The 27,405-nt window shown below is 40.1% G+C and overlaps 3 protein-coding genes and 1 long non-coding RNA gene across 6 annotated transcripts in view; 1 reads left to right on the forward strand and 3 right to left on the reverse strand.

Annotated features, from left to right (window-relative positions):
* Positions 1 to 2: 2 nt before the first annotated feature.
* Positions 3 to 3,174, forward strand: LOC144019489 (uncharacterized). The gene is made up of 3 exons (XR_013283687.1): positions 3 to 309; positions 750 to 980; positions 1,253 to 3,174. It is a non-coding gene; the product is annotated as an uncharacterized LOC144019489 (long non-coding RNA).
* A 225-nt stretch (positions 3,175 to 3,399) lies between these two features.
* Positions 3,400 to 21,712, reverse strand: morc2 (MORC family CW-type zinc finger 2). 3 transcript variants are annotated; one of them, XM_077522015.1, is made up of 28 exons: positions 21,551 to 21,712; positions 20,921 to 21,039; positions 20,041 to 20,094; positions 19,926 to 19,960; positions 19,777 to 19,845; positions 19,561 to 19,651; positions 19,367 to 19,475; positions 18,486 to 18,645; positions 18,240 to 18,351; positions 16,994 to 17,119; positions 16,835 to 16,914; positions 16,668 to 16,750; positions 16,485 to 16,570; positions 16,219 to 16,359; positions 15,983 to 16,137; positions 11,536 to 11,664; positions 11,355 to 11,460; positions 9,585 to 9,717; positions 9,423 to 9,509; positions 7,737 to 7,979; positions 7,431 to 7,664; positions 7,104 to 7,178; positions 6,734 to 6,863; positions 5,139 to 5,277; positions 4,894 to 5,061; positions 4,697 to 4,790; positions 4,351 to 4,539; positions 3,400 to 4,253 (listed from the first exon to the last, which is right to left on the reverse strand). In XM_077522015.1, exons 2-28 carry the CDS (start codon positions 20,986 to 20,988, stop codon positions 4,185 to 4,187), a joined length of 3,165 nt encoding a protein of 1,054 aa, XP_077378141.1. In that variant the 5' UTR covers positions 20,989 to 21,039; positions 21,551 to 21,712; the 3' UTR covers positions 3,400 to 4,184. The 3 variants fall into 3 exon arrangements, with proteins under 3 accessions (XP_077378141.1, XP_077378142.1, XP_077378143.1); XM_077522016.1 differs by lacking the exon at positions 21,551 to 21,712 and adding an exon at positions 21,444 to 21,548; XM_077522017.1 differs by lacking the exon at positions 7,104 to 7,178.
* Positions 21,713 to 22,925: 1,213 nt separating this feature from the next.
* LOC144019320 (transmembrane protein 248) lies at positions 22,926 to 25,152 on the reverse strand. The gene is made up of 7 exons (XM_077522304.1): positions 25,007 to 25,152; positions 24,567 to 24,743; positions 23,793 to 24,030; positions 23,616 to 23,709; positions 23,381 to 23,522; positions 23,159 to 23,299; positions 22,926 to 23,077 (listed from the first exon to the last, which is right to left on the reverse strand). Exons 2-7 carry the CDS (start codon positions 24,726 to 24,728, stop codon positions 23,057 to 23,059), a joined length of 798 nt encoding a protein of 265 aa, XP_077378430.1. The 5' UTR covers positions 24,729 to 24,743; positions 25,007 to 25,152; the 3' UTR covers positions 22,926 to 23,056.
* Positions 25,153 to 25,573: 421 nt separating this feature from the next.
* The window catches only part of plbd2 (phospholipase B domain containing 2), a 6,028-nt gene continuing 4,196 nt past the window's right edge, over positions 25,574 to 27,405 (reverse strand). The window contains exons 6-12 of the mRNA XM_077521326.1: positions 27,336 to 27,405; positions 27,061 to 27,221; positions 26,851 to 26,946; positions 26,703 to 26,774; positions 26,477 to 26,629; positions 26,205 to 26,367; positions 25,574 to 26,122 (exon numbers count right to left, since the gene is read on the reverse strand). The exon at positions 27,336 to 27,405 is cut by the window's right edge and continues 25 nt beyond it. Of these exons, the coding sequence (XP_077377452.1) occupies positions 25,952 to 26,122; positions 26,205 to 26,367; positions 26,477 to 26,629; positions 26,703 to 26,774; positions 26,851 to 26,946; positions 27,061 to 27,221; positions 27,336 to 27,405 (886 nt within the window). The 3' untranslated portion in view covers positions 25,574 to 25,951. The remainder of the gene's footprint in view (positions 26,123 to 26,204; positions 26,368 to 26,476; positions 26,630 to 26,702; positions 26,775 to 26,850; positions 26,947 to 27,060; positions 27,222 to 27,335) is intronic.

Consider the following 27,405-nt stretch of genomic DNA (forward strand, 5'->3'; position numbering starts at 1 on the left):
AAATGACTATAGGTCGCTTGCACATGTCGTCACTTCCGCCTCGGATTTCTCGTCGTCGCCATGCTGGGTGGCCTCCATTTACGTAGCGATTCGGTCTAACACGTATCTATCACGTTTGTTTTCTGCGTTTAAAATGGTACATTGTTGCTGCATCGTTGGCTGTTCGAACAAAGCCAAGGGGGAAAATGGTCGGTCTTTTTTCCGAATTCCGAAAATAACTAGGAACCAGGGCCTGGAGACAGAGGAGTGCGGACTCCGGAGGGAAGTCGTTACTTTGGGCTCGTGTGTGCAGCGATCACTTTGTGAGCGGTAAGCTTGTTTACCTTTATTTAATGCATGAGGATTAATAACGTTTCGACCGCCCATATATGGGCAAGTTGCTTATGTTTTGGATTCATGAGCAAGCAAGTTCGGTAGTACAAGCTGGCTAGCGGACGTTAGCCGAAAGCTAACATCGAACATTTTCACCCAAGTAGTGCCAGTGCAAAGTGTTTACTGCTGAAATTGGATTGATTAGTCTTGGGCTTTTAATGCCGATAACATGTTTTTTGGTGGCAAAATGTAAACTTGGAAAAAAAAGAGACAGAAGGGGCTGATGCAAGAAAACAGACCCCCGGGGGTGATGCAAGAAAACAGACCCCCGGTAGCCTACACATCATGCTAAAGAACTTATTCACGGCCACCCTACTGCGGTAAAATAACCAGTCTTTCCATATTTTATTTGTTTATATATTTGTTTATTTTAACAGGTCGCCCTGCGCCCGTTTTTCTGTCCAATCATCCCGACTGGGCTCCAACATTAAAGTTGGGTCCCAAGTTACAACATCTATGTCTCAGCCCAGTCGGTGCCAAGATATGAACGTGCACAGGAGAGACAAGCAAAGAAAAGACGACTCGAAGTGGCAGAGATTGTTGCAGTTATGCAGCCAGATGGCTCCAGTAACCTGTACCCTCAAGTACTGCTGACATCATTGACTCTGGTATGCCACTCAGAATTCATTACATGATATATTGTATGCATGAGTGAATGTATGTGTTTGTTTGTGTGTGTACACGCACCTTATATTTTAGAGACATTTGGAAGTGTTTATAGAAATAAGTATTTGCCTGTAGCAATGTTCATACATGAAAAAAATGCAACAAAATGTGTACATTTCTTTTACACTGACAAAAAAACTATACTACTTTACTATATTAAACCTATTACTGGTACCGTATTTTTTTGTGATTTTTTCTTTATTTTTTTCTTTAGGGTTCTCATGCCACACCGACTTGATTGCCAATGACATGATGGAAACGAAGGCGAGCATCAAAGCATTGGAGGAGGACAACATGCGACTGTTTGTTTGGCGCTAATAAAGGCAGCGTTTATACAAATTCTATTGTTGGGTTTGTTTACAAAGCTATACATAATACAAATGACAGGATTTGACTCAATGTGCAATATGGTCCCTCTTAAAGTAATGGCATAAATCTCTATTATTTCTAAAAGCACAAAAAATGAAGTGAATAATGATTAGATGTAGTAATTTCAGGGTTAAAAATTGAACTGTTAATTAATGTAGTTTATTTTAGCACAGGTGCCTACCATCCTGAGATGACGGTATGATGTAATGTTGATGGGGTACGCAATGACTTTCATTATGCTATGTACAGAGGAAAAAGTTGCTCTCTTTTAAATTTGTTTAATGTAAGACAAGTACCAGTACTGTGTTACAGTTTTCCCAATAATCCTTGTTTCACACTTGTCACAAAACCACTGTCCTTTTGGCAGTCTAGATTGGCACACTTCAAGTGATATCATTTGATTTTACAATCTGCTGCAGCACAAAAAACTACTTTATTCCGCATCTTTGAAGTACATGAGCAAGTGGTAGGTGACAGCGGCTGAGCAGGAACACTGGAAGTCCACTGCTGATCTAGTAAATGCTCTCCCGAGCAGTTCAGGTAAGGAGGGGATTTTGGGGGAAAAAAACTCTGGCTTTTCCAACTGGCCAAAACGAGCGATCTGGGTGGACTCGCTCAATCACACTTTGTCCACACCACAAAGTCGCAGAAGTCCGTCCAGTTAAACTCATCTGTGCCTGAATCTGAAAATATTACAAACATTGTAATGAAAATATGAAACATAGAATTAAATAAGAAACTACAAAAAGTAAAGCCATACATACCTGGTAATACTATTGGTGTTGTCGTGACAAGTGATGGGAATTGTTGCCATCTGGCACCAGACAGAAATTGGGTGTTGTGACAGCCTCCTTAACCGTGAGATCATAAGAAAAGCTGTCAGTATGCTCAGTAGTTACCATGAACACGTTTTATTGTACTGGAAACTGAAACTAAAAATACGTCCTCTGAGAGTGGTTAACCTTAACCATTTAGAATAAGTTGATTAAGTAACATGTAACTAGTGAAAGGGTAGCATTAAATTTAATTAAGCCACGGGGAGGCTGTGCATAGTTACTTTTTATTCTTATACGCTCTGCCATATTTGCCTGTTATAAAATTGTTAGAAAAACCACATCAGGTAAACCTAGCTGTGCATGTAAACACAATGATAACAGGAAGCCTGAGAACAAATCAACATTTTTGTGTGCAGAATTACCAACACCATGTGGTTTACTTATGTGCAACAGCAACCGTTTCTTCTGATGCGATGTTAAAGTTTACACTCTGTATCCACCCGCTTACAAAATAATTGTAAGCCTCCAGGGATTTGTTGGCGTGTTATGGAGCATGTTGTCAACACGAGGTAGGGAAAAATGTCCAGAGAAGTCACATTTGGCCAGCAAGCTTTCTCCGTCAAAAAAAAAATCACACTTGGTCAGGACGTAATTAGGATCAATCCCGCCACACAGAGACACCTTCTGCCTGTATCGTTGTTTTTGATCTTCCGGTAAATCGTGAAAATACTGCGAAAATTACATCAGGTTGATAAGCTCTACCGTGTAACTCGCGAGTGTACCTTGTGAACCGGCGGACACCCAATATGGCGCCCGAAGGAAAAACTCCCATGATGCATTACGATGTGCAAGCGACCTATTCCGGCGTTGTTGCCAAATGTTTGCCATTGGCCAATGGGCATGAAGTGTTTTGTTTTTGAGAGGGGAGAATAATTAATTTGAGCAGGTTTGTTTTCAGCGTTATCAAGGTCTTAAGCTCTATTTATGTCAATTTCAGAAGGTCACAGGTCATGTGAGTCTACGTGGAAAAAGTAAACTAAACTCACTTGTCCAGCTTTTTTTTTTTTTTTTTTATTGCACTTCCTTGCAATCTTGAATCGAACCTACCATGAGGCAGGTGTGCTAACCACTAGCCTGCCACATGTACTAAATTGGATTGTGTTTCCCTAACAGCCTTATTTATTTATTTATTTTTGCATTAAAAAAACGATGCATGTAGAGTGTGGAACCAGTTTTATTGTTTTAAGTAAAGATGTTTCAAAAATACAGAACCATTTCTTCCAATTTAACATGAAGACTGAATCATGCAGTTTAATAAAAAAAAAATTGACATGTTAAAATATGTTCAAACAGAAAGACAGGTGAAGACATTGAGTAGGAACACTCTATTAAACAGATGTTTTGTTTTCTTAAAAAACAACCAGAACAGGCATGAACGTTATACTGATAAAACCCAGTATGAATTTCTTAGTGTTATTATACTCGGTCAAGCTGGTCAGGAAGGGGCAATAACCATGACCAACAACAATATTTTTGAGTGTACAAAAGTAATAGTTCACGTTTACATATATAGACAGCAGTAGAGAGTGCGGTCTAGCCAACCCAAACTCTTAAAATACTTTGTATTGTAACATCTGACGGCGCAAAATAAAGACCTGCCTTGGTTGACTACATAGGGACAGTAAACTGTATTAAACCTACAAAGTTTAAAGTAAGATAGGTTGGCTTCAGAACGGATTAACAAGTACAGTAGACGTAGTTAAAAAAAAAAAAAGACAAACAAAATCAACATGCTAGACGGCTGCCAATAATGTAAAAACAGAAATGAAAGAAACACTGGCATGGAGTGTATGCTTACTGCTAAATGGAAAAAAGGGGGGAATGCTTAACAATGAAAATCCCCCAAATATTCATATTGAATATGATGCCAGTAGCATGGCTGTCAGTCGTTTGATGTGCACATTCTTTTTCCTTCTTGGAGCTATCTGCTGTCCATCCTGTTTAATCTCCTTTAGTGAGAAGGTCTTCAATGTAGGCATCAAGTTCATCATCTGTGTTGATGTCAATATCCTAAGTGGAGAGGGAAGCAATTATTGCTTTACACTGATCATCATTTCCAAGACCATGAAACAGATAAAATGCATATTCAAACAAAAAGCTGTCCAACCTCTTGAACTTTTTGCAGAAGTGAAACAATATTGGTTCGTAGTTTTTGTAGTTTCTCATCTGCTTCCTTCAGTTTCATCTCGGTGCTGTTGCTTTTCTCTTCCACAGCTTTGGCCTTGGCGTCCGCTCTGCTCTGGTACGAGTTGCACAGTGACTGGAGACCCGATTCGTACTGGTGGAAATACTCTTTCTGAAGTAAGACAGGAGATCAACTTCATCAATTAACTTTAGTGGGCGACCCTATCCAACTATTAGTCCGTTTAAACAAGATTCCACTGTAGTTGGCCTATATGGCTGAAATTGGGTGTCCAAAAAATAAAAAAGGTGTACAGCTGCTTTCATCTCACCAGAGGAAAGGCGACCAACTCCTCTGCCGTCATGCTGTTCACATCATCCTTAGGAATCTGAAAAGCAGGAGGGAAGAAGTACCGCAGCATTGTCCTTGAAAAGAAGAGCAGCATATAAATTGTCAGTTTCACACGAGGTATATGAATCTATGCTACGTTTGTTTGCAGGTTCAATCAAACAGGGGAGAGCCGCTCACCTCAACATGGTGACCAAGCTGTCGGTCACCTCTCGACTGGTGCCGGGTTGTGTGGTATCCGGCTCCATGGCTGCAGGCGCTTTCTCGGTCTCCTGCTGGGTGTCGGGCGTCTGGGAGATGGGAGACGGCGGACGCATCAGGCGGACTTCGTCGCTGCCCTTGAACACCCTTCACGGACAAAACTCGTTGCATCAATGCCATGGAGTAAAAACAAGTTGCATTTGGTAAAGATGCAAAAGTTTCACCATCTGTCTTTAAGGGTGGATCGAGGGACGTAGTCAAACTTGACTTTCCAGCGAACGCTCTGTTTATTGGTCTCGACGGCGATGACTTTTCCTGTGAACCACTCCTTGTTGACACGGACTTCAACTAACAGTCCCTTATCTTTGGCAAAAAAACAAAACAAAAACATTTTTGAGCCAGGACTGTGCATGAAACCAAACAATAAAAGCATGTGCATTTCAGTTTGTGAGGCAACCCTGTGAAACAGACTATAGATATTAAACAAAGGAATATAAGAAGCTAGGGCCCGGGCGATTTTTTTGAGGCCGATGCCGATACCGATTATTGGCAGAAAAAAATACAGATTACAGTTTAATCTGCAGATTATTTAACTCTGACTGCCAAACATTATCCAAGAAACAACACGGACAGTGCCAGCCGATTTCGAGCATTTTCACCCATCTTTCAAGGTGTCAGAAAGAATGGGGAGAATACAGTTTGTTTCCGTTTCACGTACGTCTTCTTTTGATGTAACACACTAGTTCATTTCCTTACTTCCGGCAGCACCATTTCAGTGTGCGTTACTGACGATAAGTAAGTATTATAGTTGTGAGAAATAACATCCATATGTGCTATATATGCAGTTAAATGTGTGTTATTTATGTTTATAGTTCACGTAACTTCTGTGTTTAATTGGCTCGTTTACATTGTACGGTGCTCAATTGCCTCGTTAACTCCGCGGAGCTTCGATGCTAAAAATAGAACGGTGCCGCTCACGGCCTACACAGAAGCTCGTATTAGCTCTTACCCATCCTACATTGTTTGTAATGTAGCTCTTTTCGTTTCCCATTTGGGCTTGTATTTTAATTCCTGCATCTTATTCTTTCTGTTTCAGACCGACCCCCCCCCCACAAAGAAAAGTCTTTGTTGTTTGAATCCTTGAAACTTTCAACTTTATAACTTGAAAGGACTATGACAAAATAAAAACAATAAGAAAGTGAAATAAGAATAGAATAAACTAAAATAATAGCAACTGAAAAAACAGTAAGAACACATACTGACTGTTCCTGTGCGTTTTGGCCTCTTGGGGGCAGTGTGGTGCCGTGCATCCATGGCGTACACACTTAAAGTGAGTACAGAAGAAGGTTGAGATTGAATTCTATTAAAATAACTAGTTTTTCACACATTGGGAAGAATTTGTGCCTTTGCGTAGTGTTAACACATCTGTGGGTATTTGTTTCCACAAGATTTGTGTGTGGATATTCGTTATTTGAAGGAAAAACACTCCCAAAGTCTTTGCTAACTTCTTGTTAGCATTTGCTAACTTCCTATTAGCGCTAGGACGCTTAGGGACTACAGAATAACCAGAATAACATACGCTACACACTTGCTAGTTGCTAATGCAAGCAAAATGGTGCATTCAGGGTAACTTTCACAACGTCGGAAACTTCGTCTTTCTTCGATAACGTTTGAAGGGGAAAATAATTGGCCATTTGGCCCAATTGGCCGATTGTTTTGGCTGATGTTTGAAGGCCAATATTCGTCCGATTATAATCGGTCAGACCCTATAAAAAATAAAAACGGTTTAAAAAGCAAAATTCTCTGATCAATGTTATACCTTTCTGAGCATTCCTAATGTCGTACTCCGGGTCCTGCTGTTGTGCCTTCGCTGGTGCCTTCTCTGGCACTTTCTCTGGCGCTTTTTCCGGCGCCTTCTGTGGAGGCTTCTCTGGCACCTTCTCTGGTGCCTGCACAGACAAAAGAACTCTCAAAACTACAAACACAACAAGACGCATTTGAATAGAAAGGAAATATTTCAATCCCTGTTAGTGACAGCAGTGAAATTTTGTGGTTGAAAGAGTGGTCATCGCAAAGCACAGAAAATATTCCCGCCACCTCATGCAGAAAAGAAGCATAAGAGTTGTCTTAATTATTCATGCAAGCCAGCTTTAGGAGGAGCAAACAGACCGCGGGATGAGCACAGCTACCTTAGATTTAGCAACAGGGGTCTGGCGTGGGGGAGTAGCAACTGCTTTCTTTCCAGGCTGTGAGATTTTGTTAACCTGTTAGGTCAACAGCAGACGGGCTTCGTTTGAGGTACTGCGACTTAACTAGCAAGTAAACAACTGACAACGTTTTCTTGAACACTTTTCAGAGGAAGAAAAGTGATGCTGGGGGAGTTTAAGCAACAAGCAACAGCTTCAATAAAAAAAAAAAAAAAAAAAAAAGTGGACAGTTGGTGCAAGCAAGCAAGGCTGCACGTCTGCTTTGGCCACCGCTGCTGTTTGCGCGTTTTAACATTTACTGATGTTTACCTCATCTAACTTGCCACGTTTGGCAACTGGGGCCTTTTCCACCACTTTTCCCCGGTTACCAGTTGAGCCGGCCATCTTTGACTTCTTTGTCTGGGGTTCTTCATCTTCTTCTTCACTGTCCTCACTTTCTTCTTCCTCCTCTTCATCCTCCTCCTCTTCGTCACTGTCGTCCTCCACAATGATTCTCTTACGTTGTCCGACAGCTGAAGGTTTTGGTGACGCTTTAGTGAGTGACTGTGAAAGAGACAAAACATTTAAGCTTCCTTTTTCGTACCGTATTTTCCACTGATCCGACGTGTATCTTACCCTTGAAGTGCGGCTTGGTGGGGGTGTTTTGGAAGGTTTGGCTGTCGGCTTTGGTGCGGGTGACTTTGCTGTTGCTTTGGACCTGGTTGCGTCAACCTTAGGTGGAGGAGGGGGCGGGGCAGGCGTCCGGGTGGGCCGCTGAGAGTAGGAGCGTGGCGGGGGAACGCTGTGTGGCGTCTTGAGGTGAGCTGGCAGCGGGGGCGACCGGGGGCGCGTGACAGACCTCTCTGAAGACCGACTTGCCTTTGAGACAAAGTGGGCAAAAAAAAAAAATCCCAAAAGGAACATTTGCGGAAAATTTCAACAATACGAAGAAGCCATTTTGTATCTGACAACACATCCTCGGATCTTTTTATGATAGACTATATTATGTAATGTTGCGCTGGTAAGTGTAGTGATACTTACTTAAAATAGATTTTGGGTTAATACTTTATACCAGGGATGTAACGATAAGGGCAATATCGTGATATCGTGATATTAAAACTGCCACAATATTGTCGTCGTCATGTTCACAATATTTAAAAGGAACACATGTTAAAAGGTCAGGTTGATTTCCATTTTTTCAGTTCTAGCACACTCTAGTGGCTAGTTTATTAGTGCAATTTAATTTTAATTAGGGATGTTTTAGTCTTCTATGTTTAAAATCTATGCTTCATAAAACCATGAATCGCGATACTTTTAATACGGCCGCGCCCCCCCTAAATTGACGTGCCAAATTAAAAAAAAACAACAACTAACTAACTAAATAAATAAAAGAAGAAGTAAGGTAAGAATTGGACATAAAAACACAACATTTGGAGGCATAATTATGTACTATTACTGTGTCTCATAATTCAGGTAAATTTGTAAATTTGTTTTTATTTATTTATTAACCACTGGAACATTATTATAAAATCTGCCACAGGAATAAAATAAAACATACATGATACATGATGAATGTAACTGTGTTGGATTCAATTATAAATATCAATATTCATATTTTTACTAATGCACCAGGTAAGGGTGTGAATTGCCAAGTACCTGACGATTCGATTCGTATCACGATTTGATATCGATTAATCCCGATTCGAATTTGTAAGTCGATTGTTGCAAAAAAAAATTTTTTGACTCAAATTTAGAAAGTACTATTCAGTAAACTTCAAGTACACTAACATTTGTATGAAAATGTATTATTTATTTATCTGAAGCTTCAGTCATAACTGTGAGTCACTGTATTTAACAAATAGGTTGTCATCTGTTTCATATTTGAACAGCTTTGAAATAAAATATTAAGGCTTAATGTTCCATTAATTAATATAACATTTTTCCATGATTAAGGTGTGAACCCTAAGTAAGACATTTTCTTCAATATTTTTCCATCTGTCTATCCAAATGGACGTTTAAAAATCGATTCGGCCGCCTATTGAATCGATTCGAGAATTGTGCGATGCAATATCGCGATATATTGCCGAATCGATTTTTTTTAACACCCCTAGTAAGAGAAAAAAAAACTTTCTACTAATTTGCAGCATTGCTACTTCTGGGAACGTCTTCCATATCAAAGTCAAATTGGTACTGCATGAAATCCTTAACTGAATCCCAAATCAATGTGTATCGAATCTAATCGAATCGATTTTGGAAATCTGAATCAATATTAACAGGCCTAAGAATTCAAACTAACAAGAACTCCAGTGAAGGCATGTGTACCTTGGCGGAGGTATCTGTCGCAGGTTTCATGCTAACATCCATCGGCAGCTTCTTTATATCTGCCGCAGATTTGATAGTCGTGGTTTTCTGAGGAGGGCATACAAATATGTGATGCGCCAGCGCAAGGCTCGAAAGCGAGGCCGCGAGGAACAAGCACGCTACCTGCAAAGCCTCTAATTTATCCTGCTGCTGTTTGATTTTTTCTGCAAGCTCTTTCTGTTTGTCTTCAGTGCTCTGCTTTTCTTTTTTCAGGACTCCGCAGGGCAAATTGGGTTTGTTTTCAGCAGCATCACATCTGTGAAGCGTCGGAGAAAATCAGAAACCAAAGTGTCAGTCCACTTTGCAAAACGGACACCATCGCTTTCATCGCATCGTTTTCAAGGATGACATAAGCCTTTGTCACATTTAAATCCAATTCACAGAGCGTCACGAAACAAAAATATTTGTGTCAAAGTCACTGTTGTGCAGAAAATATATCTTTTCACAAGCTTGTTTTCTCCTAATTGTTTTAAATTTTTCCTTGATGTCACTCAAATTACCTATTTTTAAATCGTGATTACTAGTGTTGTTCCGATACGGTTTTTTGGCTCCCGATACCGATACCCAGCTTTGCAGTATCAGCCGATACCGATACCATACCGATACTTAAGTTTTTTTTCCTCAACATGAAAAAGCTGCCCTGCCATTGGTTCAGAGCATTTAAGGGCCAATAAGATATCTTAGATTGGCATGCAGTGAACATGTCACATATCTGTGAATGTTGTGCACGAGCAAGACACAAGATGCTGCATCCAAAATCCTATATTAGCATTGGAATTAATGGTATCGGCATGTTACTTGTGAGTAGTCACCGATACCGATACCACTGTTTTTATGCAGTATCGGCACCTCTGCCGATACCAGTATCGGTATCGGAACAACACTAGTGATTACTAAAGTACGGAAGCGTATTGCATTCACTTGGGGAAAAGAAAAAAAAAGAAAAAAGAAAAAAATACGTTTTTCAGACTAATATGGGGGGCTGTTTTTTGGAGTATTTTTTTTTCTGTTTTTCGTTTGTTTGTTTTTTTTCTGTTTTACCAATTTTTTTTTTGTCATAATTTTTGATTTCGAAAAACAGAAAAAAAAAATTACTCCAAAAAACAAGGTGACAAAAATTAGTCAAAAAAAACGAAAAAAAAAAACAAACTTCTGTTTTTCAGAGTAATTTTCTTTTGGACCTCAGAACTCCAAAGTGACTTGTTTCACCACTGACCTGTATATAAGACTGGATAGCCCACACATGCTAGTGGAAGCCGTTGAAGTCACAGGGCGGCCATCTTGTCACTCCCACCTCGCAAGCAGACTACTGTATAAACTATACGGTATACCTACAGATGAGACATATGCAGCTCGTAGGCAGTTAGTATAAGGCCGGAGGCGGGGTGGGTGTTTTGTTCCGTTTTGCCCCCCCCTTTTGGAGTTCAGAGGTCCAAAAAAATAAAAAATTACTCCGAAAAACAGCACCAACTTCTGTCTTTGGGAGTAATTTTTTTTTGCCGTTTTTCTGATTTTTTTTTTTGACAGAAAAATATATTCAGTAAAACAGAAAAAAAATATTCAGGAAAAACAGAAAAAAAAATACTCAAAAAAACAAAGCTCCCCAAAAAATTTGTCAGAAAAAGAGATTTTTTTTTTTCCCTAATAAAAGAATGGAATGCCATCTTTCTGTGTTTACGTAGTCATGGCACACAACATCCTGTTTGCCTTGAAAGGTAAGTTCAAATGCTCAAAATCAGCTGGCACTGTCGAGGTTGTTTGGCAGTAGGAGAGTTAAGTTCATAGGCACACTGACATCGAACAAACAAGAAAAGCAGCCATGCAGTTGTGTACTTAATGATGTGGCCACTGAGTACATAAATGATTTAACTTGATATTTGTGCATGTGTTTACCTATCCTGGGTGCTATCTGGGTTCATAAGGCACACCCAGCTGTCTGGGTAGCGTTTGTCAACAGCATCCATCTGGAACGGCAGCGTTCTCCACTTTAAGCATTTATCTAAAAACGCAAGCCATAACATCAGCGTGAGCACGTTTTGTAGCGCTGAATGTGTGCGCGCGTGTACGGACTCACCGCATTGAATGGTAATCGGGATCTCCATGGCACGGCGTCTCTTATATCTTGCCTCCGATGATGGAGGCGCAGACCAGCTGGCAGACAAGTAGCCAAACTCATCCCAGAACTTCACAATGCCTTTCTGAGCTGCATCACGCAAAAAAAACATACTCAGCAATTGACGTGGTACACGTGAACACCAACTGAACATTCTTATCCGTAAATAGGGATGTTCGATACCGCTTTTTTTGGACCGATAACGGTACGAGTACTCAACTCGACTAGTCACACTAGTACTTCTAATAAATTCAATACAACAACCCCACCCCCCCGGGGAAGAAAAAAAAAAGAAAAAAAAAAAGACAGCAAATATAATTGCATGAAAATAATGGAAATTTTCTATTCTTCTCATTTGCAGTTCCTGAGGCCCAGTATCGGCCCGATACCTAGTATTGGTCCTCGCCCATCCCTACTCATAACCAATAGTTGAACTGCATGCATCATGCATAAACATACTCAAGATTTAATATGGAACAGAGGAACATTCTTAATCACAAGGCCCAACAGGGCTTGTTCCTTCGGCTGAAAACCTTCTTTGTTCCTTGCAACTGCAACATTTACTTACTATTTTTCTTTAGCTCAAACTCTACTCTATCACCAGATCGCCCACTTTTGAAGACTGACTTGATGATGTAACCTGTATTAAATGGGTTGACATTATAAATTGAGAGTCACTTTGCATTCAATTCAGTATACAGGGCTCCAGACTGCCCGAAATAGGGACATTTAGCCCCTAAAATTTGAGACAGTGCAAACTACAATTTTCGACTCGCACCAGTGCAACCAGTAAGTTTGCAGATTTTTTTTTTTTTTTTTAATGATTACTCTGCTTGAGTAATTGTTGTTGCTGTCATACGTTTGCTTCACACATCAAGTCCATTTATCAATAATATAGTGAAAATGACTGAGATGAATGATATAGGGCTGGGCGATTTGGCCAAAAAATAAAATCTCGATTTTTTTTTTTTTGTCATTCTGGACAATAACGATTTTAATCAAAAGATATATATATATATATATATATATATATATATATATATATATATATATATATATATATATATATATATATATATAAAATAAAACATTTAAACAAGGTTTGATTTATTCAAAAATAAATCTTGTGCAAAATGTTCACACAACAAATAAATTTAACATACATAGCCTGTGCAATTAAAAAAAAAGCTACTGGTGTCTTTTCCATCCATCCATCCATCCATCCATCCATCTTCGACCGCTTATCCGAGGTTAGGTCGCGGGGGCAGCAGATTTAGGAGTGAAACCCAGACTTCCCTCTCCCCAGCCACTTCAACCAGCTCCTCCGGCGGGATCCCAAGGCGTTCCCAGGCCAGCCGAGAGACAGTCTCTCCAGCGTGTCCTGGGTCGTCCCCGGGGCCTCCCGCCGGTGGGACATGCCCGGAACACCTCACCAGGGAGGCGTCCAGGAGGCATCCGAACCAGATTCCCGAGCCACCTCAGCTGGCTCCTCTCAACGTGGAGGAGCAGCGGCTCGACTCTGGGTCCCTCCCGGATGACCGAGCTTCTCACCCTATCTCTAAGGGAGAGCCCGGACACTCTGCGGTGGAAACTCATTTCGGCCGCTTGTATCCGGGATCTTGTTCTTTCGGTCACGACCCACAGCTCGTGACCATAGGTAGGGGTGGGAACGTAGATCGACCGGTAAATCGAGAGCTTCTCCTTTTGGCTCAGCTCTTTCTTCATCACGACGGACCGATACAGAGTCCGCATCACTGCAGACGCTGCACCGATCCGCCTGTTGATCTCTCGCACCATCCTGCCCTCACTCGTGAACAAGACCCCAAGATACTTGAACTCCTCCACTTGGGGCAGGATCCCATCCCCGACCCGGAGAGGACACGCCACCCTTTTCCGACTGAGGACCATGCTCTCGGATTTGGAGGTGCTGATCCTCATCCCAACCGCTTCACACTCGGCAGTGAGAGTTGGAGATCCCGGCTTTATGAAGCCAACAGCACCACATCATCTGCAAAGAGCAGAGATGCAATGCTGAGGCCACCAAACCGGACCCCTTAATGCCTTGGCTGCGCCTAGAAATTCTGTCCATAAATGGAATGAACAGAATCGGTGACAAAGGGCAACCTTGGCGGAGCACAACCCTCACTGGAAACAAATCTGACTTACTGCCGGCAATGCGGACCAGACTCTGGCAACAGTCGTACGGGGACCAAACAGCCCATATCAGGGGGCCCGGTAGCCCGTACTCTCAAAGCACCCCCCACTCCCCGATGACTCCCCGAGGGACACGGTCGAACCAAATCCACAAAACACGTGGACTGGTTGAGCGAAATCCCACGCATCCTCAAGGAAACCTGCTAAGGGTGTAGAGCTGGTCCAATGTTCCATGGCCAGAACGAAAACCACACTGCTCCTCCTGAATCCGAGATTCGACTTCCCGATGGACCCTTGTCCTCGACTCGCATATTTTGCATAACTTAAATGCCACATGCCTTGTGCAAAAAAAAAAGCTACTCACAGCTTTTGCTCAGCTTAAATGCCATACATAGCTTATATATATATATATATATATATATATATATATATATATATATATATATATAAACTACTTATAGCTTTTGCATAACCTAAATGACACATATCTGGTGCAAAAAAAAGCTACTCATAGCCTTTTGCTCAACTTAAATGCCACGTACATAGCTTGTGAAAAAAAGAAAAGAAAAAGCTACTCACAGCTTTTAGTTCAGCTTAAATGTTACACATAGCTTACACAAAAAAAGCTACTTATAGCTTTTGCATAACCTAAATGCCACATATCTGGTGCAAAAAAAAGCTACTCATAGCCTTTTGCTCAACTTAAATGCCACGTACATAGCTTGTGAAAAAAAGAAAAGAAAAAGCTACTCACAGCTTTTAGTTCAGCTTAAATGTTACACATAGCTTACACAAAAAAAGCTACTTATAGCTTTTGCATTACCTAAATGCCACATAGCTTGTGCGAAAAAAAGCTACTCATAGCCTTTTGCTCAACTTAAATGCCACATGCATAGCTTGTGCAAAAAAAGCTACTCATAGCTTTTTGCTCAACTTAAATGTCACACACATAGCTTGCGCAAAAAAAAAAAAAAAAGCTACTCATAGCTTTTTCCTAACTTAAATGCCCCAAGTAAGTAGTTCTAACAATTGTAAACAGGTATTGTACACCACAAATCCAGTATTCTACCACTTGTGCAAAAATACAACTTAACTCACAATAACATTTGTATATAACACAACTTCAAGATCAACAGCTTATAATAATCAGCATCGCCTTTGATCGTAATTAAACTCTTAAATTCCTTGCAAGAAAAGCTCAATTCAAGCTCTAATTTTTTCGGATGCCTTTGGCGCAAGTGCTGGAAGAGGTTAGTTGTCCTGCTACACTTCGTTTTAACAGCCGTTCGGCAAACCTTGCACACGCTTGTACTTTGCTCTACTTCGCTCGTGTAAAAGCTGAACCAATTCCATATAATAGATGTAACATTTTCCTGGTATCAAGTCTTCGTCTTCTGCAGCAGAAATAATGTGCGCGAGTAGGCATCGTAGAGTTTGGCCGAAGTAGCAAACAGGCGGTGATGTGGGGTGTGGAACCGTCACTTGCCTTCGGTGCCGGGTGGCATGGGTTTGCTTCCCTGCCTGGGAGACCATGGAGGTTTGTGTGCGTGTTTGTTTGAGTGAGTGCGTGAGTGAGTGAAAAACAAACAAACAAACAAACAGTTGGTGATGTGTGAACTGCCTGTACAGCTGTTGCAGGGTCCGGTGCGTCTTCCGATGACGTCACATACCGCAACTTCGCTATAATAGCGTGACGTCATCAGCAAGCTCGCCAGCCACCAAACGAAGGACACCAAAACAACGAGCGTAAGCAGACGCGAGCCGCTCAAGGGAGAGGATGTGTATTTATTTATAAGCACCTCGATTTCATGATTTAGCTCATATTCCCATCGTGGTACTTCAAATGGACGAATTAATCCAATTAATTCGATTTATCGCCCAGCCCTAGATGAATGTTTACAAGTTAACTTATAGTGTGTGCCCCTAAATCTTCTACTTGTGCCCCTAAAATTTCATGTTAGTCTGGAGCCCTGATTTTTATTTAAGTATTCACTAAAAATTAATGGAATGACATGAACAGTACTCTTGAAATTCAGGAGTTGGACATTCAACAGGTAGAAATTAAAATTTCATAATATTAACACAACGGAACACAAAAGCCTTAATTCGTCCCACAATGGGGAGATTCCAGTATTTCGTTAGCCACAGTTTAATTGCCGATGTCACTTCTTTTTTTTAAATAATGCTACGTGGACAACAATTCATTAGATTAGATGAATCTGTATTAAGACTGTGCATGTCAGGTGTTCCTTACCAATGCTGGTGTCCTTCCAGTACTGAGCCAGATGTTCCCCCATGGACTTTAGCAAATGTCGATACTCCTTAGCATCGGCAAAGTCTTGCTTGTTGTGAGTAGGCTCGAGAACTAAATATGGGACATCCACCACGCCGACAACACCACCGCAGGCCCTGTCAAACAAAACCCCAAACGACACAATAGTAAAACCCCTCAAGCAAGCTCATCTTTGCTGACCCAATCACACTACTCACATGCCTCCATCCAGCTGAGGACCCGTCTTTTCGTACATCTTGATGAGACGAGAGCAGTTGTAAACAAACATTCCATCCAGGTCTCTCTGTTCAATGTTCACTCCAAATATAAAGTTCAGTTCCTTGGGCTCCTTTAATGCTCTGAGAGATGTGAAAGAAAAAGAACTTAGGATTGTGCTACAGTTCTTTATGTTTTTGTTTTGAAATTCCACAAAGCGTCCTCCTGTGTAGACAAACGACACCACTATTGCGATCAAGTATTATACTTCTGTTTGGACTCTAGAATTCTTTTCTTCATGTCAGCATCCCGTCTAAGCATCATGGCTGAATCCTGGGCTTTTCTCAGGATCGTCTAAAAGACAGGAAAGGGTGTGGGGGATTTGGGATATCAGCTGAAGAACGTGTGCAGCGAAAGTGGACCCAGAAAAGTAATCTGGTGCTTCACTTACTCGGGAATCTTTCGACACATCCTCTCCTAGGTTTGCCTCCATGGCTAAACGCTTGCTTTCTGCCTCTCTGGCTTTCTCCTCCGCTTAAATTGGCGACGGAAGATTAACAAAGTCAATTGAAGAGCACGCAGAGAGAGCAAAAAGATGGACGTAGATCACCAACTCACCAATCTTAGCAAGGTGGTCTGCTTTCTTGACTTCCTGTTCAGCACGTGTTTTGAAACGAGTCGATGAGTACTTATAAACCCTGTGAAGAGAGCAAGGAAACAGATGAAACAAACCTGTCAACTGGCACAGGGGTGTTAAACATATGTGTGCTCCGTTACCGTGGTTTATAAAGACAGCAAGACAGCCTCTTGGTCCTCACTTTATGCCCCTGGATAAAAATCCTCATGCGAGGGTCAATGTACAACACAGCAGCATATGCTCTGAACGACCTCCTCTCTGGTTTCCTGTAAGCAAGGGGAGGAAACAACCAGAGAGCATTTACTTATTAGTCTATTATCACGGACGTAGCAGCCTTTTTGTTTCCGACCGAGCTTGTAAGCAAACTTAGCTTGTTGCAGATGTGTGTGACATCATGCATGTTGTGATCACGTCTCTCTCTGATCAAATACTGAAAGGTGACAGATTCTGCCCTCTTTCATCTATAACCGCTTCAAACAACAAAGCGTATGTAGCAGGAATGACAAAATGTTGAATTGTGATTGTATTGTATTGCTGTTAATGTTTTATGTTGTGTTTGTTTCGCTGTGGTTCTGTAAAGCACTTTGTGACAGCTAAGGGCTGTTTGAAAGCGCTATATAAATAAAGATGACTTGACTAACAATGTCTTTCATCCATCCATTTTCTACGGTTTATCCTGTTCATATGTGTGGAGTGATTTACCTTCTCAATCATGTTTATTCATTTATTATTAACTCATTTGCTCCCCAAAACATATAAATATGTTCTATTTTAAAAGTTTGAAGTGTCCCAAAGACGTATTTATACGTTTTTAATGTTTTATTTTTATTTATTTATGCTAGAGCATACAGAAGGCTTTGATGCAGCCTCTCACATGCAGAGAACGGTTGAAGCAATGCTAGTAATTACAAAAACGGCCAGCAGGTGGCAGCAGTGTATAGAGAGATCAACCAGGGCCATGTTAAAACAAGCGGTTTGCCGAACAGTTCTAAGATCTAATGCCAATTGCTGCAAAATGGAAACAGATAGAAACATACTTCTTTTCCTTTTTTTGAAAGAAGAGACTAAACTTTCTTTTGGTCGGTTTCATGTTTTTATAGCAAAATCATAAAAAAAAAATAGCCAGGAGCGAAGGGGGTTGCTTCTGTGAAAATGGCTGGGAGGGAATGAGTTCATTTATTTATTTATTTGTTTATTTTTCTCCTCAATTAATCTATCACACAACTCTCTGGAATGTAGGAGGAAGCCAGACTACCTGGATTAAGTGTTCACTCCACATTGAATGGCCACAGCCAGTATTCAAACCCACAACCTCCTGACATTGCGCTACCAACATGCTGAGCCTGCTTTCTGTTTTGATTAAATTACAATTGCACTGTTACTCACACTCCTTCAGCAAGGATTCCAGCCATTAGTATGTCCTGGTGATCCGTCTCGACATCCAGTTCGGGTTCTCTATTGTCCATCAGCTTTAGATTATAGATGATAACCAAGGTACCTTGCCACATAATGATGACACAAAAAAAAACAATACAATATATGAAGTTAAATGTATGCAGTTGAACAACCAATTAAAATACATGTTCACGTAAAAAAGTTGTAATAATCACACACAAACGCGCTTGTACTAACCACTGCTACTTTCAATTTTGCTGAACTGCTCCATCAACTCTTGCACACTTTTAAAAGGTGAGTATTTGAATATCAGCTCGGTCTCAATGGTGTATTTCTCTCGGTCAGACGTCAGCGGCTCTTTAGTTATCAAATCCCAGGACGGAAGAGGCACTATTACCTGAGAAGTTATGAACAATTCAAAATGAATTTCAAAGTCAGACCGGATTAAAGTCTCACAAAACAAAAATAGAAACTACATAGGAGACACTGTAAATTACTTATGAAGATTTTTTTTCATATTTCTGCTGGTGACTAAAAGCAGCAGTCATGTAATGAATAGGGATGTAACGATAAGGGCAATATCGTGATATTGTGATATTAAAACTGCCACAGTATCATCGTCGGCATGTTCATGATATTTAAAAGGAACACATCTGTTAAAAATGTCAGGTTGATTTCCATTTGTGCAGTTATAGCACCCTCTGGTGGCTATTTTTGGAGTGCGATTTAATTTTCATTTGGGATGTTTTGGCCCCTCTATGTTTAAAATCTACGCTAAATGACAGATGAAACGGAACGTAATATGCCTGTGAACCGAGTCAATATGTGGAGGAGCTCAATGTTTGCGTGCATTAACATGTAAGTGCCTCAATATTTTTTATTAGAGATTGTAGGTGGTTTATATGCATTGCTGTTATGTACAAAAGCACAATATTATGCTTTTATATAGTGTCTTCTTTTTTTTTTTAACAATATTGTGACCTTAGTTAAATATCGGCAACCTCCCCACAATATCGTGATAATTATCATATCGTGCACTCCTTATCGTGATATCGTATCGTGATGTTTGGATATCGTTACATCCCTAGTAATGAAATACAAATATTCATTGGCCTGACCTCATCGAGACCTTCTTCTTCATGGAAAGTCCTTGATAAAAAAAGACAAGTTAGACTGTTGCCCTTTTTTGTAAATAGGATGAAGTCTTTCCCAATTCGCATGGATCCCCTGGCAAGAGACACATCCAAAAATTCATCAAAACATGCATCACACCTGCAATTTTATTTTTGTAAAAAAACTCTCACGATCTTACGATTTCAGTCCATTTCCGTATTGGCCAATCTGTGTGGAGTCAGGAGATCTTTTGCTTGACTTTCCAAATTGGATCACATGGGTTGCCTCGTCTAACAAAATGAAAGGAATGTCAAAACGTTTATAATGTGAAAACGTGTCTGGACACCAAATGCTGAATCGATATAAAAACTAAACACAAGCATCAAGATCAAAGATAAACTCAAGTGCCACTTACTTGGCTCCATTCCAGTGCCATCATCAAGAAAACACAGCATGTATCCGCCCCGCAGGTCTGGCCTTTTCTCTGTCAACAATTTACGGAAGTGTTAAGTTAAAAGTAAAGTCTACACTTCAGTGTATTCATGCTAAAAAAAGAAAAAATACCTGTGTAAATGTCAATTCGTGTGGCATTGGCATCTCTGTGGAAGGTAAAAACACCACTTGATTACAAAATGAACAACATTAGGTCTTTGCAATGGCAGTAAATCGACACAAATACCTCGAATTGTCCACAAGTTCTGCCAAGGCTCCAAATAAGAACTCATGTGTTGTCCTAAAGTCAAAATGAAATACAGTATTATACATACAGTATATCAGACCATGACCAGACCAATGAAACCTCTATTCAAATTGCACCCTCCTCTCAAATACACTTTTGACGCATGCAATTCCTACATACACTATTACTTTTTATTGTCATATTCAGATTCAACATCATCCCCCCCAACGGACCATATTATCAAGACAAATTCACTAAAAAAAACACACCTAAAACCGCAAAATGCTCTAACAGTGTCAACTTACAAGACATAAAATAATCAGGTTTTTGTCGTCCTTGGAGTGGGCAAAATCGGGACAAAAACACTCTCATTATCTTTGTGTGCATGAGGCCGAGGCTATCATCAGCCATGATGTGGAGCTTGTAAAGGTCAAAAGTACATTAAATATTTATATGTGCAATGTTATTTGTGTTTGCATTATTTTGCACCAAAGCGTATTAAAGGCATACTTAACTTATTTAGCAATTTTTGGCAGTCAAACATTAATATTTTGCCTATAATAAATTTGATATTTTTATTATTTTTCATGTACAATTAGTACCTTTAAAAACACATTTTGCAGCTTGCTGTCAACTGAAAATGACATCACAAGGAGTCAGGTAACCAATCACAGCTCAGCTTGTGAATGTCACATGACCAAACCTAGAAAACAGGAGAGCTGTGATTGGTTATCTGAGCCCGTGTGATGTCATTTTCAGTCGACAGAAAGTCTCAAATTTTAAAGGCAAAACACCACCATTCAGGGAAGTGTGGAGCCCTGACTAAACTTAACCACTGATCTACAACATTCTCACTGTTAAGCAGTAAAGCTGCACTTACGAGTTTGTATGCAGATATTCAAAAGTAAGTTGAGCCCTGCTCAGGTTGCTGTAGCTCGAGTAGGCCATGACCTCTAGCCTCTCGGTGAAAATTAGATGGTTACCCCACAGGTTTAAATCCTGCAGAAGAAAAGAAGCATAATTAATACCGTTTTTGTTCATTTGCTGACATTATGCATGCTCCCTGTCTTCATAAACAGAAACGCATGTTGAACCATTAAGAACATTTGCGATGAAAATGGAGGGAAATGATTGTTTTGCATATGTTAAAGCACCACATGATTGATGCGCGTGTAGGTTGATGAAGTTAGTGACCAAATCCCGCGTGTTCCCAAGACATCTGTGACATGAAAATGTTTCAGACATCAAACAAGGGGCGTACGCTGATAAACACGTTATGTTCGGCTAGCATGTGAGCTGACGTTAGCATACTTGTACATTGTTTATTAAGTAGCAGTAGCTCCGCAGCTAACCTTAGCTTTGCAGACGGACTTTTACAAAATTACATGACTGCCACTGTCTACCTGTTTTGTCAACGTGTACTGGACGACAAACAAACTTTTAATACGTTTAGCTTTTCTTTAGCCAAAACAAAGCATTCAAAGGGCGGTAGGTAGTGGTACGCGCTTACCGAACGATTAGAAGTTGGCTACTTGGCTTCCTCCTGGCCTGCAAAGCCACGCCTCTATTCTTCTTCTTCAAATTCCCTTGTATTGTAGTAACTGACCAGAAGTAGCAAAACGCTTTACTGCCACCTCTAGCTTTGGAGTTGAAGAGTGCGCAAAAAATCCTATACAGTACATAGTAAAGTTTTATTACCCGTTACTAGACATCTGTGCTCATCACGGATTGTCCATAATGAACACCATGTTCAAACTTCAGGATGTCCAAAATTGTACTTGGTACCAAGACACCCATAGGCCCCAGTTCAATTATCAACATGTCCAATTTGCGGGTCCAAGTATTGGACTAGTGGCGTAGCAACCAGGGGCCCCAAGCAAAAAGGGATTGCATGCCCCGGCAGCCATTCGTAGTTTACATAGTACATCATTTTAAAATTGCACTTCTGCATCTTCAATAAACAATCACCATTATCTGTGCTTCAAGTGACTTGTTTTTATTTTGTTTAACTTTCGAAAGAATCCTTCTAAGTGAGTCAGAAAACAGAAAAATAAAATTTGTAATCGCATGGTCTTTTTTTCTCTCAAGACATTACAATACAAGGTACTTTTTTTTAATGCCTTACTATACATGTTAATTTTTTTTTTAAATAAAAGCTTTACTATAAGTACTATTCGTGATTATTTACAAAAAGAAAAAGAAAATAATCAACCTTACTATACATGCTTTGTTTGTTTGTTTTTTTGATTAAACAAAGAACTCCTGACTCAGTCAATTGTCATTGCTGCACTGCTAATGTGAAGGATATGTGTTTTGTGTCAAATCTGTTGGCCCAAGCAAATGCCTGCCTTGCCTAATGGCAAAGTACGCTATTCGAAACTCAGGTGAAAAGAGGTGTGGATCTGTCAAGTGATCACTGCCGGGGGCATAAACTGGCAGGTGCCTGTTGTGGCAACAATCCCTGAGCACGTTGGTGGATGCTGTCAAGCTGAAGAAGCAGTCTTATCAGGACCTTTTTGGCATGTAGAACTCCAGAGGCAGCTGATGGATACCAGCTGGCCAAGCGGAATGCAGCTTGGTCCGTTGTGATGAAGAAATTGAACTGAAAGGCGAAAAACTCTCGATTTATCGGTTGATCTACATTCCTTAGCCTACTCTCACTTATGGTCACGAGCTGGTTAGATGGATGGATGGATGGATGGATGGATGGATGCATTTTTTTTTTTTACACCGATACAGTACATACTCAGAATCAGAGCAAAAGTAACAGATTAAAAATAACATACATACAGTATGTATTAATTTAAACAGAGAATTCATTTTTTTACAGCTTTACTTTGGAATCTGGCAGACATTAACACCATGCAAACATGTGAGACACGAGATAACAGTAAACAGAAAACTGGTTTATAAGTAAACATTACATAAGTTTTCATTAGGATCCCACAGGACAGAAAGATGGTTTTTCTCACTGCTTTGGACTGAATCCTTCAACTTTCAGTTGATAAAAAAATATTCAAGAGTCAATCAAAGGTTCCTGCAACAAACAATAATGACGTTAGGAATCAAAACAAATTTAGGTATGCTTCACAAGTGTACAACACTAGATGGTATTTACATTTTGAAGGTCCAGCTCCTTCCTGTGGTAGTTGCGCATCTTTGAATGTGAAACGCTAGCAGCTAAACAAAGGATTAAACAAACTCCTATCAGACACATACTGACTTCAAGCAGATGTCGCACTGCCACCCACTGCTCCTCCTAGAGATGAAGAAAACAAATTGTTGACAAAGTTGACATTATTTGGCAGAGCACATTATTTACACTTCATCCGCGTGGTACCTTTGTTAACATGATAGTGAACGTAGGGTCATTCCAGGAGAAAAGACCATAGCAGAGTTGTGATGGTGACGGTGGCTGATCATTTGCCTCCACGTGGATAGGTGAATGGTTGTTGCGCGATGCATGACACTCGGGGGGAAGTCTACATAAAAACACAAGTCGTATGCAAACAACTGACTCAAAGTGTTAATGTGGCAAAGCGCATTCATTTAAACTTGAGTGCAACCAAACTCACCGGCTCATAGGGAGGAGAACAGTTGGAGCTCTTAAAGTGAGGCATGTGGTTGTATCATTTTCCGAATGTATGTGCACATTCACAATCTCCTCGCCTAAAGAGAAAAACAGTCGCACCTTAACAATATAAGTCATTATTGTTTACCACAAACTAAAGTGCTTAAAATGCCAGACCAACCCCCAAGATGCAACTGTCTGGCTGTCAAGGTTGTGAAAAGGTCAACATCTTTTGGAAGGCCGTGGCTGGTTGTGATAATCAGAGGAACCTGGAGATGCAAACTTGTGACATGTGAGGCGCCATCTCTACTCGGTTCGGTAAGTGGAGATGGGCCTAGCGACACCGGCTCATCTGAACTCCAGTTGGATTTAACACACAGATGGAAGTGTGCTAATCTAGATAGGAGATGGTTCCAGTCCTGAGAGACAAAACATTTGGCATAATTAGGATAATTGTGGGAGCCTAAATGACGTTGTGTCCTTGGGCAAGGCACTTCAGCCACATCGCCTCATATTATTTATTATTAATTATTATTATTAATAATAATAATAATAATAATAATAATAATAATAATAATAATAATAATAATAATAATAATAATATTATTATTATTAGACTCCAATATTGTTCACACATGCACATCATGCTCCATTGCATTGTCTGTTAGTGCCTTGCTCAAAGGAACATCGACACTGCTCAAGAACTGGGATTTTCCCAGCAAATCCCATTCTCCCACACATTTTAATTTCCAAGTGTTTGCTTACAAAGTGGGCAACTACGCACAATTGTAATTGTGGAGGACACAGAAAAACCATACTGTAGCACAACATGGGTTTTTTGGTTTTTTTTGTTTTTCAGTACTTTAACCGTGCACTGAGTAATGCTGGTTCCAATTTACACATTAAATGTCCAATTTTCCTCCAAATGCAAGGAAAATAAACAGTCAGTCCTTACCTTTGCTGTGTCAGGATTGGGCATGATATGATTACTGCTGTAAGAACCGAGGCAGATGAAGGAAACAGCCAGTGTCAGGAGACACAGGAAAAATGTCACGGCCGGCGGGTTCTGGGACACGTAATCTCTTATATTGCTAACCGGCTGGCAGGACGCCATCATCGAACACAATTAAAACTGAAATGAAGCAAACATCGGAAAGACACATCACTAAAGTCTAGTTAAATTAAGAGTGCATGACCATATGTTCATTTCTCTGTTAGGGTAGCGGTGATTAGACAAAAACACAGCAGCACTGTAAATGAGCAAATTGGCTCCTGCATGTATGCTGCTTGTATGGTTTTAAAATTCCGGCTGTAAACAAGTTTTTTTTTCCCTCTAGATATCATCGTCTGTAATGTCACGATAATGTAGATACATAATATATGCAAATGGCATACCTTATTACGGAATCTGCTGCGGTCACTACATCGTTATTTTTGCATAATACAGTTCTTGAACATCCGCAGAATTTAGATAAGGAGTCCACAGAGTTCATGCACAGGTTTGACAACTTCGAAGCGACTATTTAGTTTACGTCACTTCATCGGTTTACGGCTGTAACCTGGTTGGACCACGAGATTCACGTGAGCGGTAGTAGCATGGCGGTGATGTCACTTGTTTACCAGTGCGCTGTCAGACACATTGTAATTACATACCATCATCTTTGAACTCTGCTGTAATGTGTTAGTGTAGAAAAATGATAATTGACATATTTTAAAAGAGCTATTGTCCGCTGACCGATTAATTGGTCGTCCCTTTAAGCAATTATATTAAGTTTTTTCTTGAGATTTCAGAAGATGGACAAGTTGAGCTCTGACTGCTTTTACTTGAGTGCAGTGTGTAAGGTAATATACAATTTCAATATAATTCAGAACAACTTTCAATTTAAGATTATGTTTCTTGTTCTGTGCATCTTGTAGAGTGGTGTTTAGAATCAATGTGAAAAAGAAATTGATCTCATGACATAAAGCAATGATAGTTTATTTCATAAATGGTTTAAAAAAATGTAAAACACATTCATAACTATTAAAACAATATGCCAAACAATACTAATTTACACAATCATTAAGAGTAAAGAATTTTAAAAACTCAAATATGATCGGACATAAATCAATGTAACAAATTGGTACAGACTATAAATCAATTGTTCTTTATATTCCCTCACATTAATATCTCCCTTCTGTGCTTTTATTGAGCAAATAGTGCAAAAGACTCTGAAAATCTAAAATATAATCTACATACTGAGAATCCTGAGAAACCATTTATGTATAGTATTATTTCCCTTTGTCAAAATCTCCACTACTTTTTCCAGCCCACCATTTTTATATAAGGCATCATTGCAATTAAGGTGTCCAGGTGACTTTAACAGGTTTAAATGCCCACAAATCAGGTTGACCCATGTGCAGAAGGTCTTTGTATGGGGAATTGCTCCACTGGAAGGCGGGCACCTGGTCCCAAGTTGGCCCGCTTACAGCCAACATCTCATACCGACGAAACATTCCATAGGTGGTCATCTGCATAAAACAAACATCGTACATCATTTTGCTTCAGGCAAGGCCTATAAATTGATTCGTAGAATGAAAACACAACAAATACCTTCATGTCTGTCCCTCCATGGGACCTCTGCCGTAAAGCGCCAAATGGATAAGTGCCGCTTGCCGGATTTAGGTCTGAGCGAGCTGAGATGGCGTTCTCTCCATTCTCATGTGGATTGCAGTCTTGGCACCGTGACAAGGGGTCTTTTTTAAAGTTATTATATCTAAATGGAGCAAAAAAAAAAAAAAAAAAAAAAAAAAAAGGATGTGTAAGAAAAAGTGTGATTTGTTTAAATACACAAAAAATAAAATAGCTTATTTCATCACCCAGACCTCATGAGGCGCATCATGGAGGCAACGTCCGTAACAGCTTTCTGGTCTCTCTTAAATATTTGAGCCCGGGGATTCAAGTCAAGGGAGAACCACGAACCAAACTTTTTCACCAGCTCATTGCATCCGCTCGCATTAAATATCTCTTCATAGTACCTTCCATCACATATAGTTTAAAACATGGGTAGGTCACATTCATCATACTGTAATATTATAGATCAATACTTACGGTATGTTGTAACTTGCCCAGTATCCTTTCTGAAGTAATTCTTCTGTTTTATCAGTAAAAACAATTTGCCCCCTGTAATGTTAAAGGACAGGAATAGCTCATTTGTAACAAACTAAAACAACCTATAAATGAAGGTTTATAGACTTACGGAATCTGCTCCAACACAACAAACAAGTCCTCCATCATGTTGGTCTTGCCTGGAGTGAAGTTGTTATAGTCCACAATCATCCACTGGTTATTGTACCTAAAAAGCATGCACCCATATTCAAATCTAATATTGATTTTATCCTTCACTCAAGATTCTGACATCATTTTGGAACGTGATCATTTGAGCAGCTGAATAATGCTTGAAACCTACGTGCCACTGTTGTACTTGCTGAATATCTCTGCCCAGGCTTTAGCAGTCACTGCTAGACGATTAGCCACGATATTCCTGAGCCATTCCATGACCGTGCCTGCGGGTTGAACAAACTTCCACAAAGCTGGGTTGCTGTTTCCAATGGTGGTTTCCAGGGTAACCTACAGCCACAAAATGAAAACAAACATCCATTTCTTTCTGGCTAAACTTTTATTTTTAAAATCAGTATTGTGCAAACGGTCTAACATTGTGTTATGACCGCTAGAAGCTCTTACCAAGCCACTACTAAGGATATAAAAGTCATCTCCAGAAAAAATAGTTCCAGGGTAGGAGGAGAATGCCTGA

This window comes from Festucalex cinctus, chromosome 5 (genome assembly GCF_051991245.1).
Source record: "Festucalex cinctus isolate MCC-2025b chromosome 5, RoL_Fcin_1.0, whole genome shotgun sequence".
Classification (NCBI taxonomy): Eukaryota; Metazoa; Chordata; class Actinopteri; order Syngnathiformes; family Syngnathidae; genus Festucalex; species Festucalex cinctus.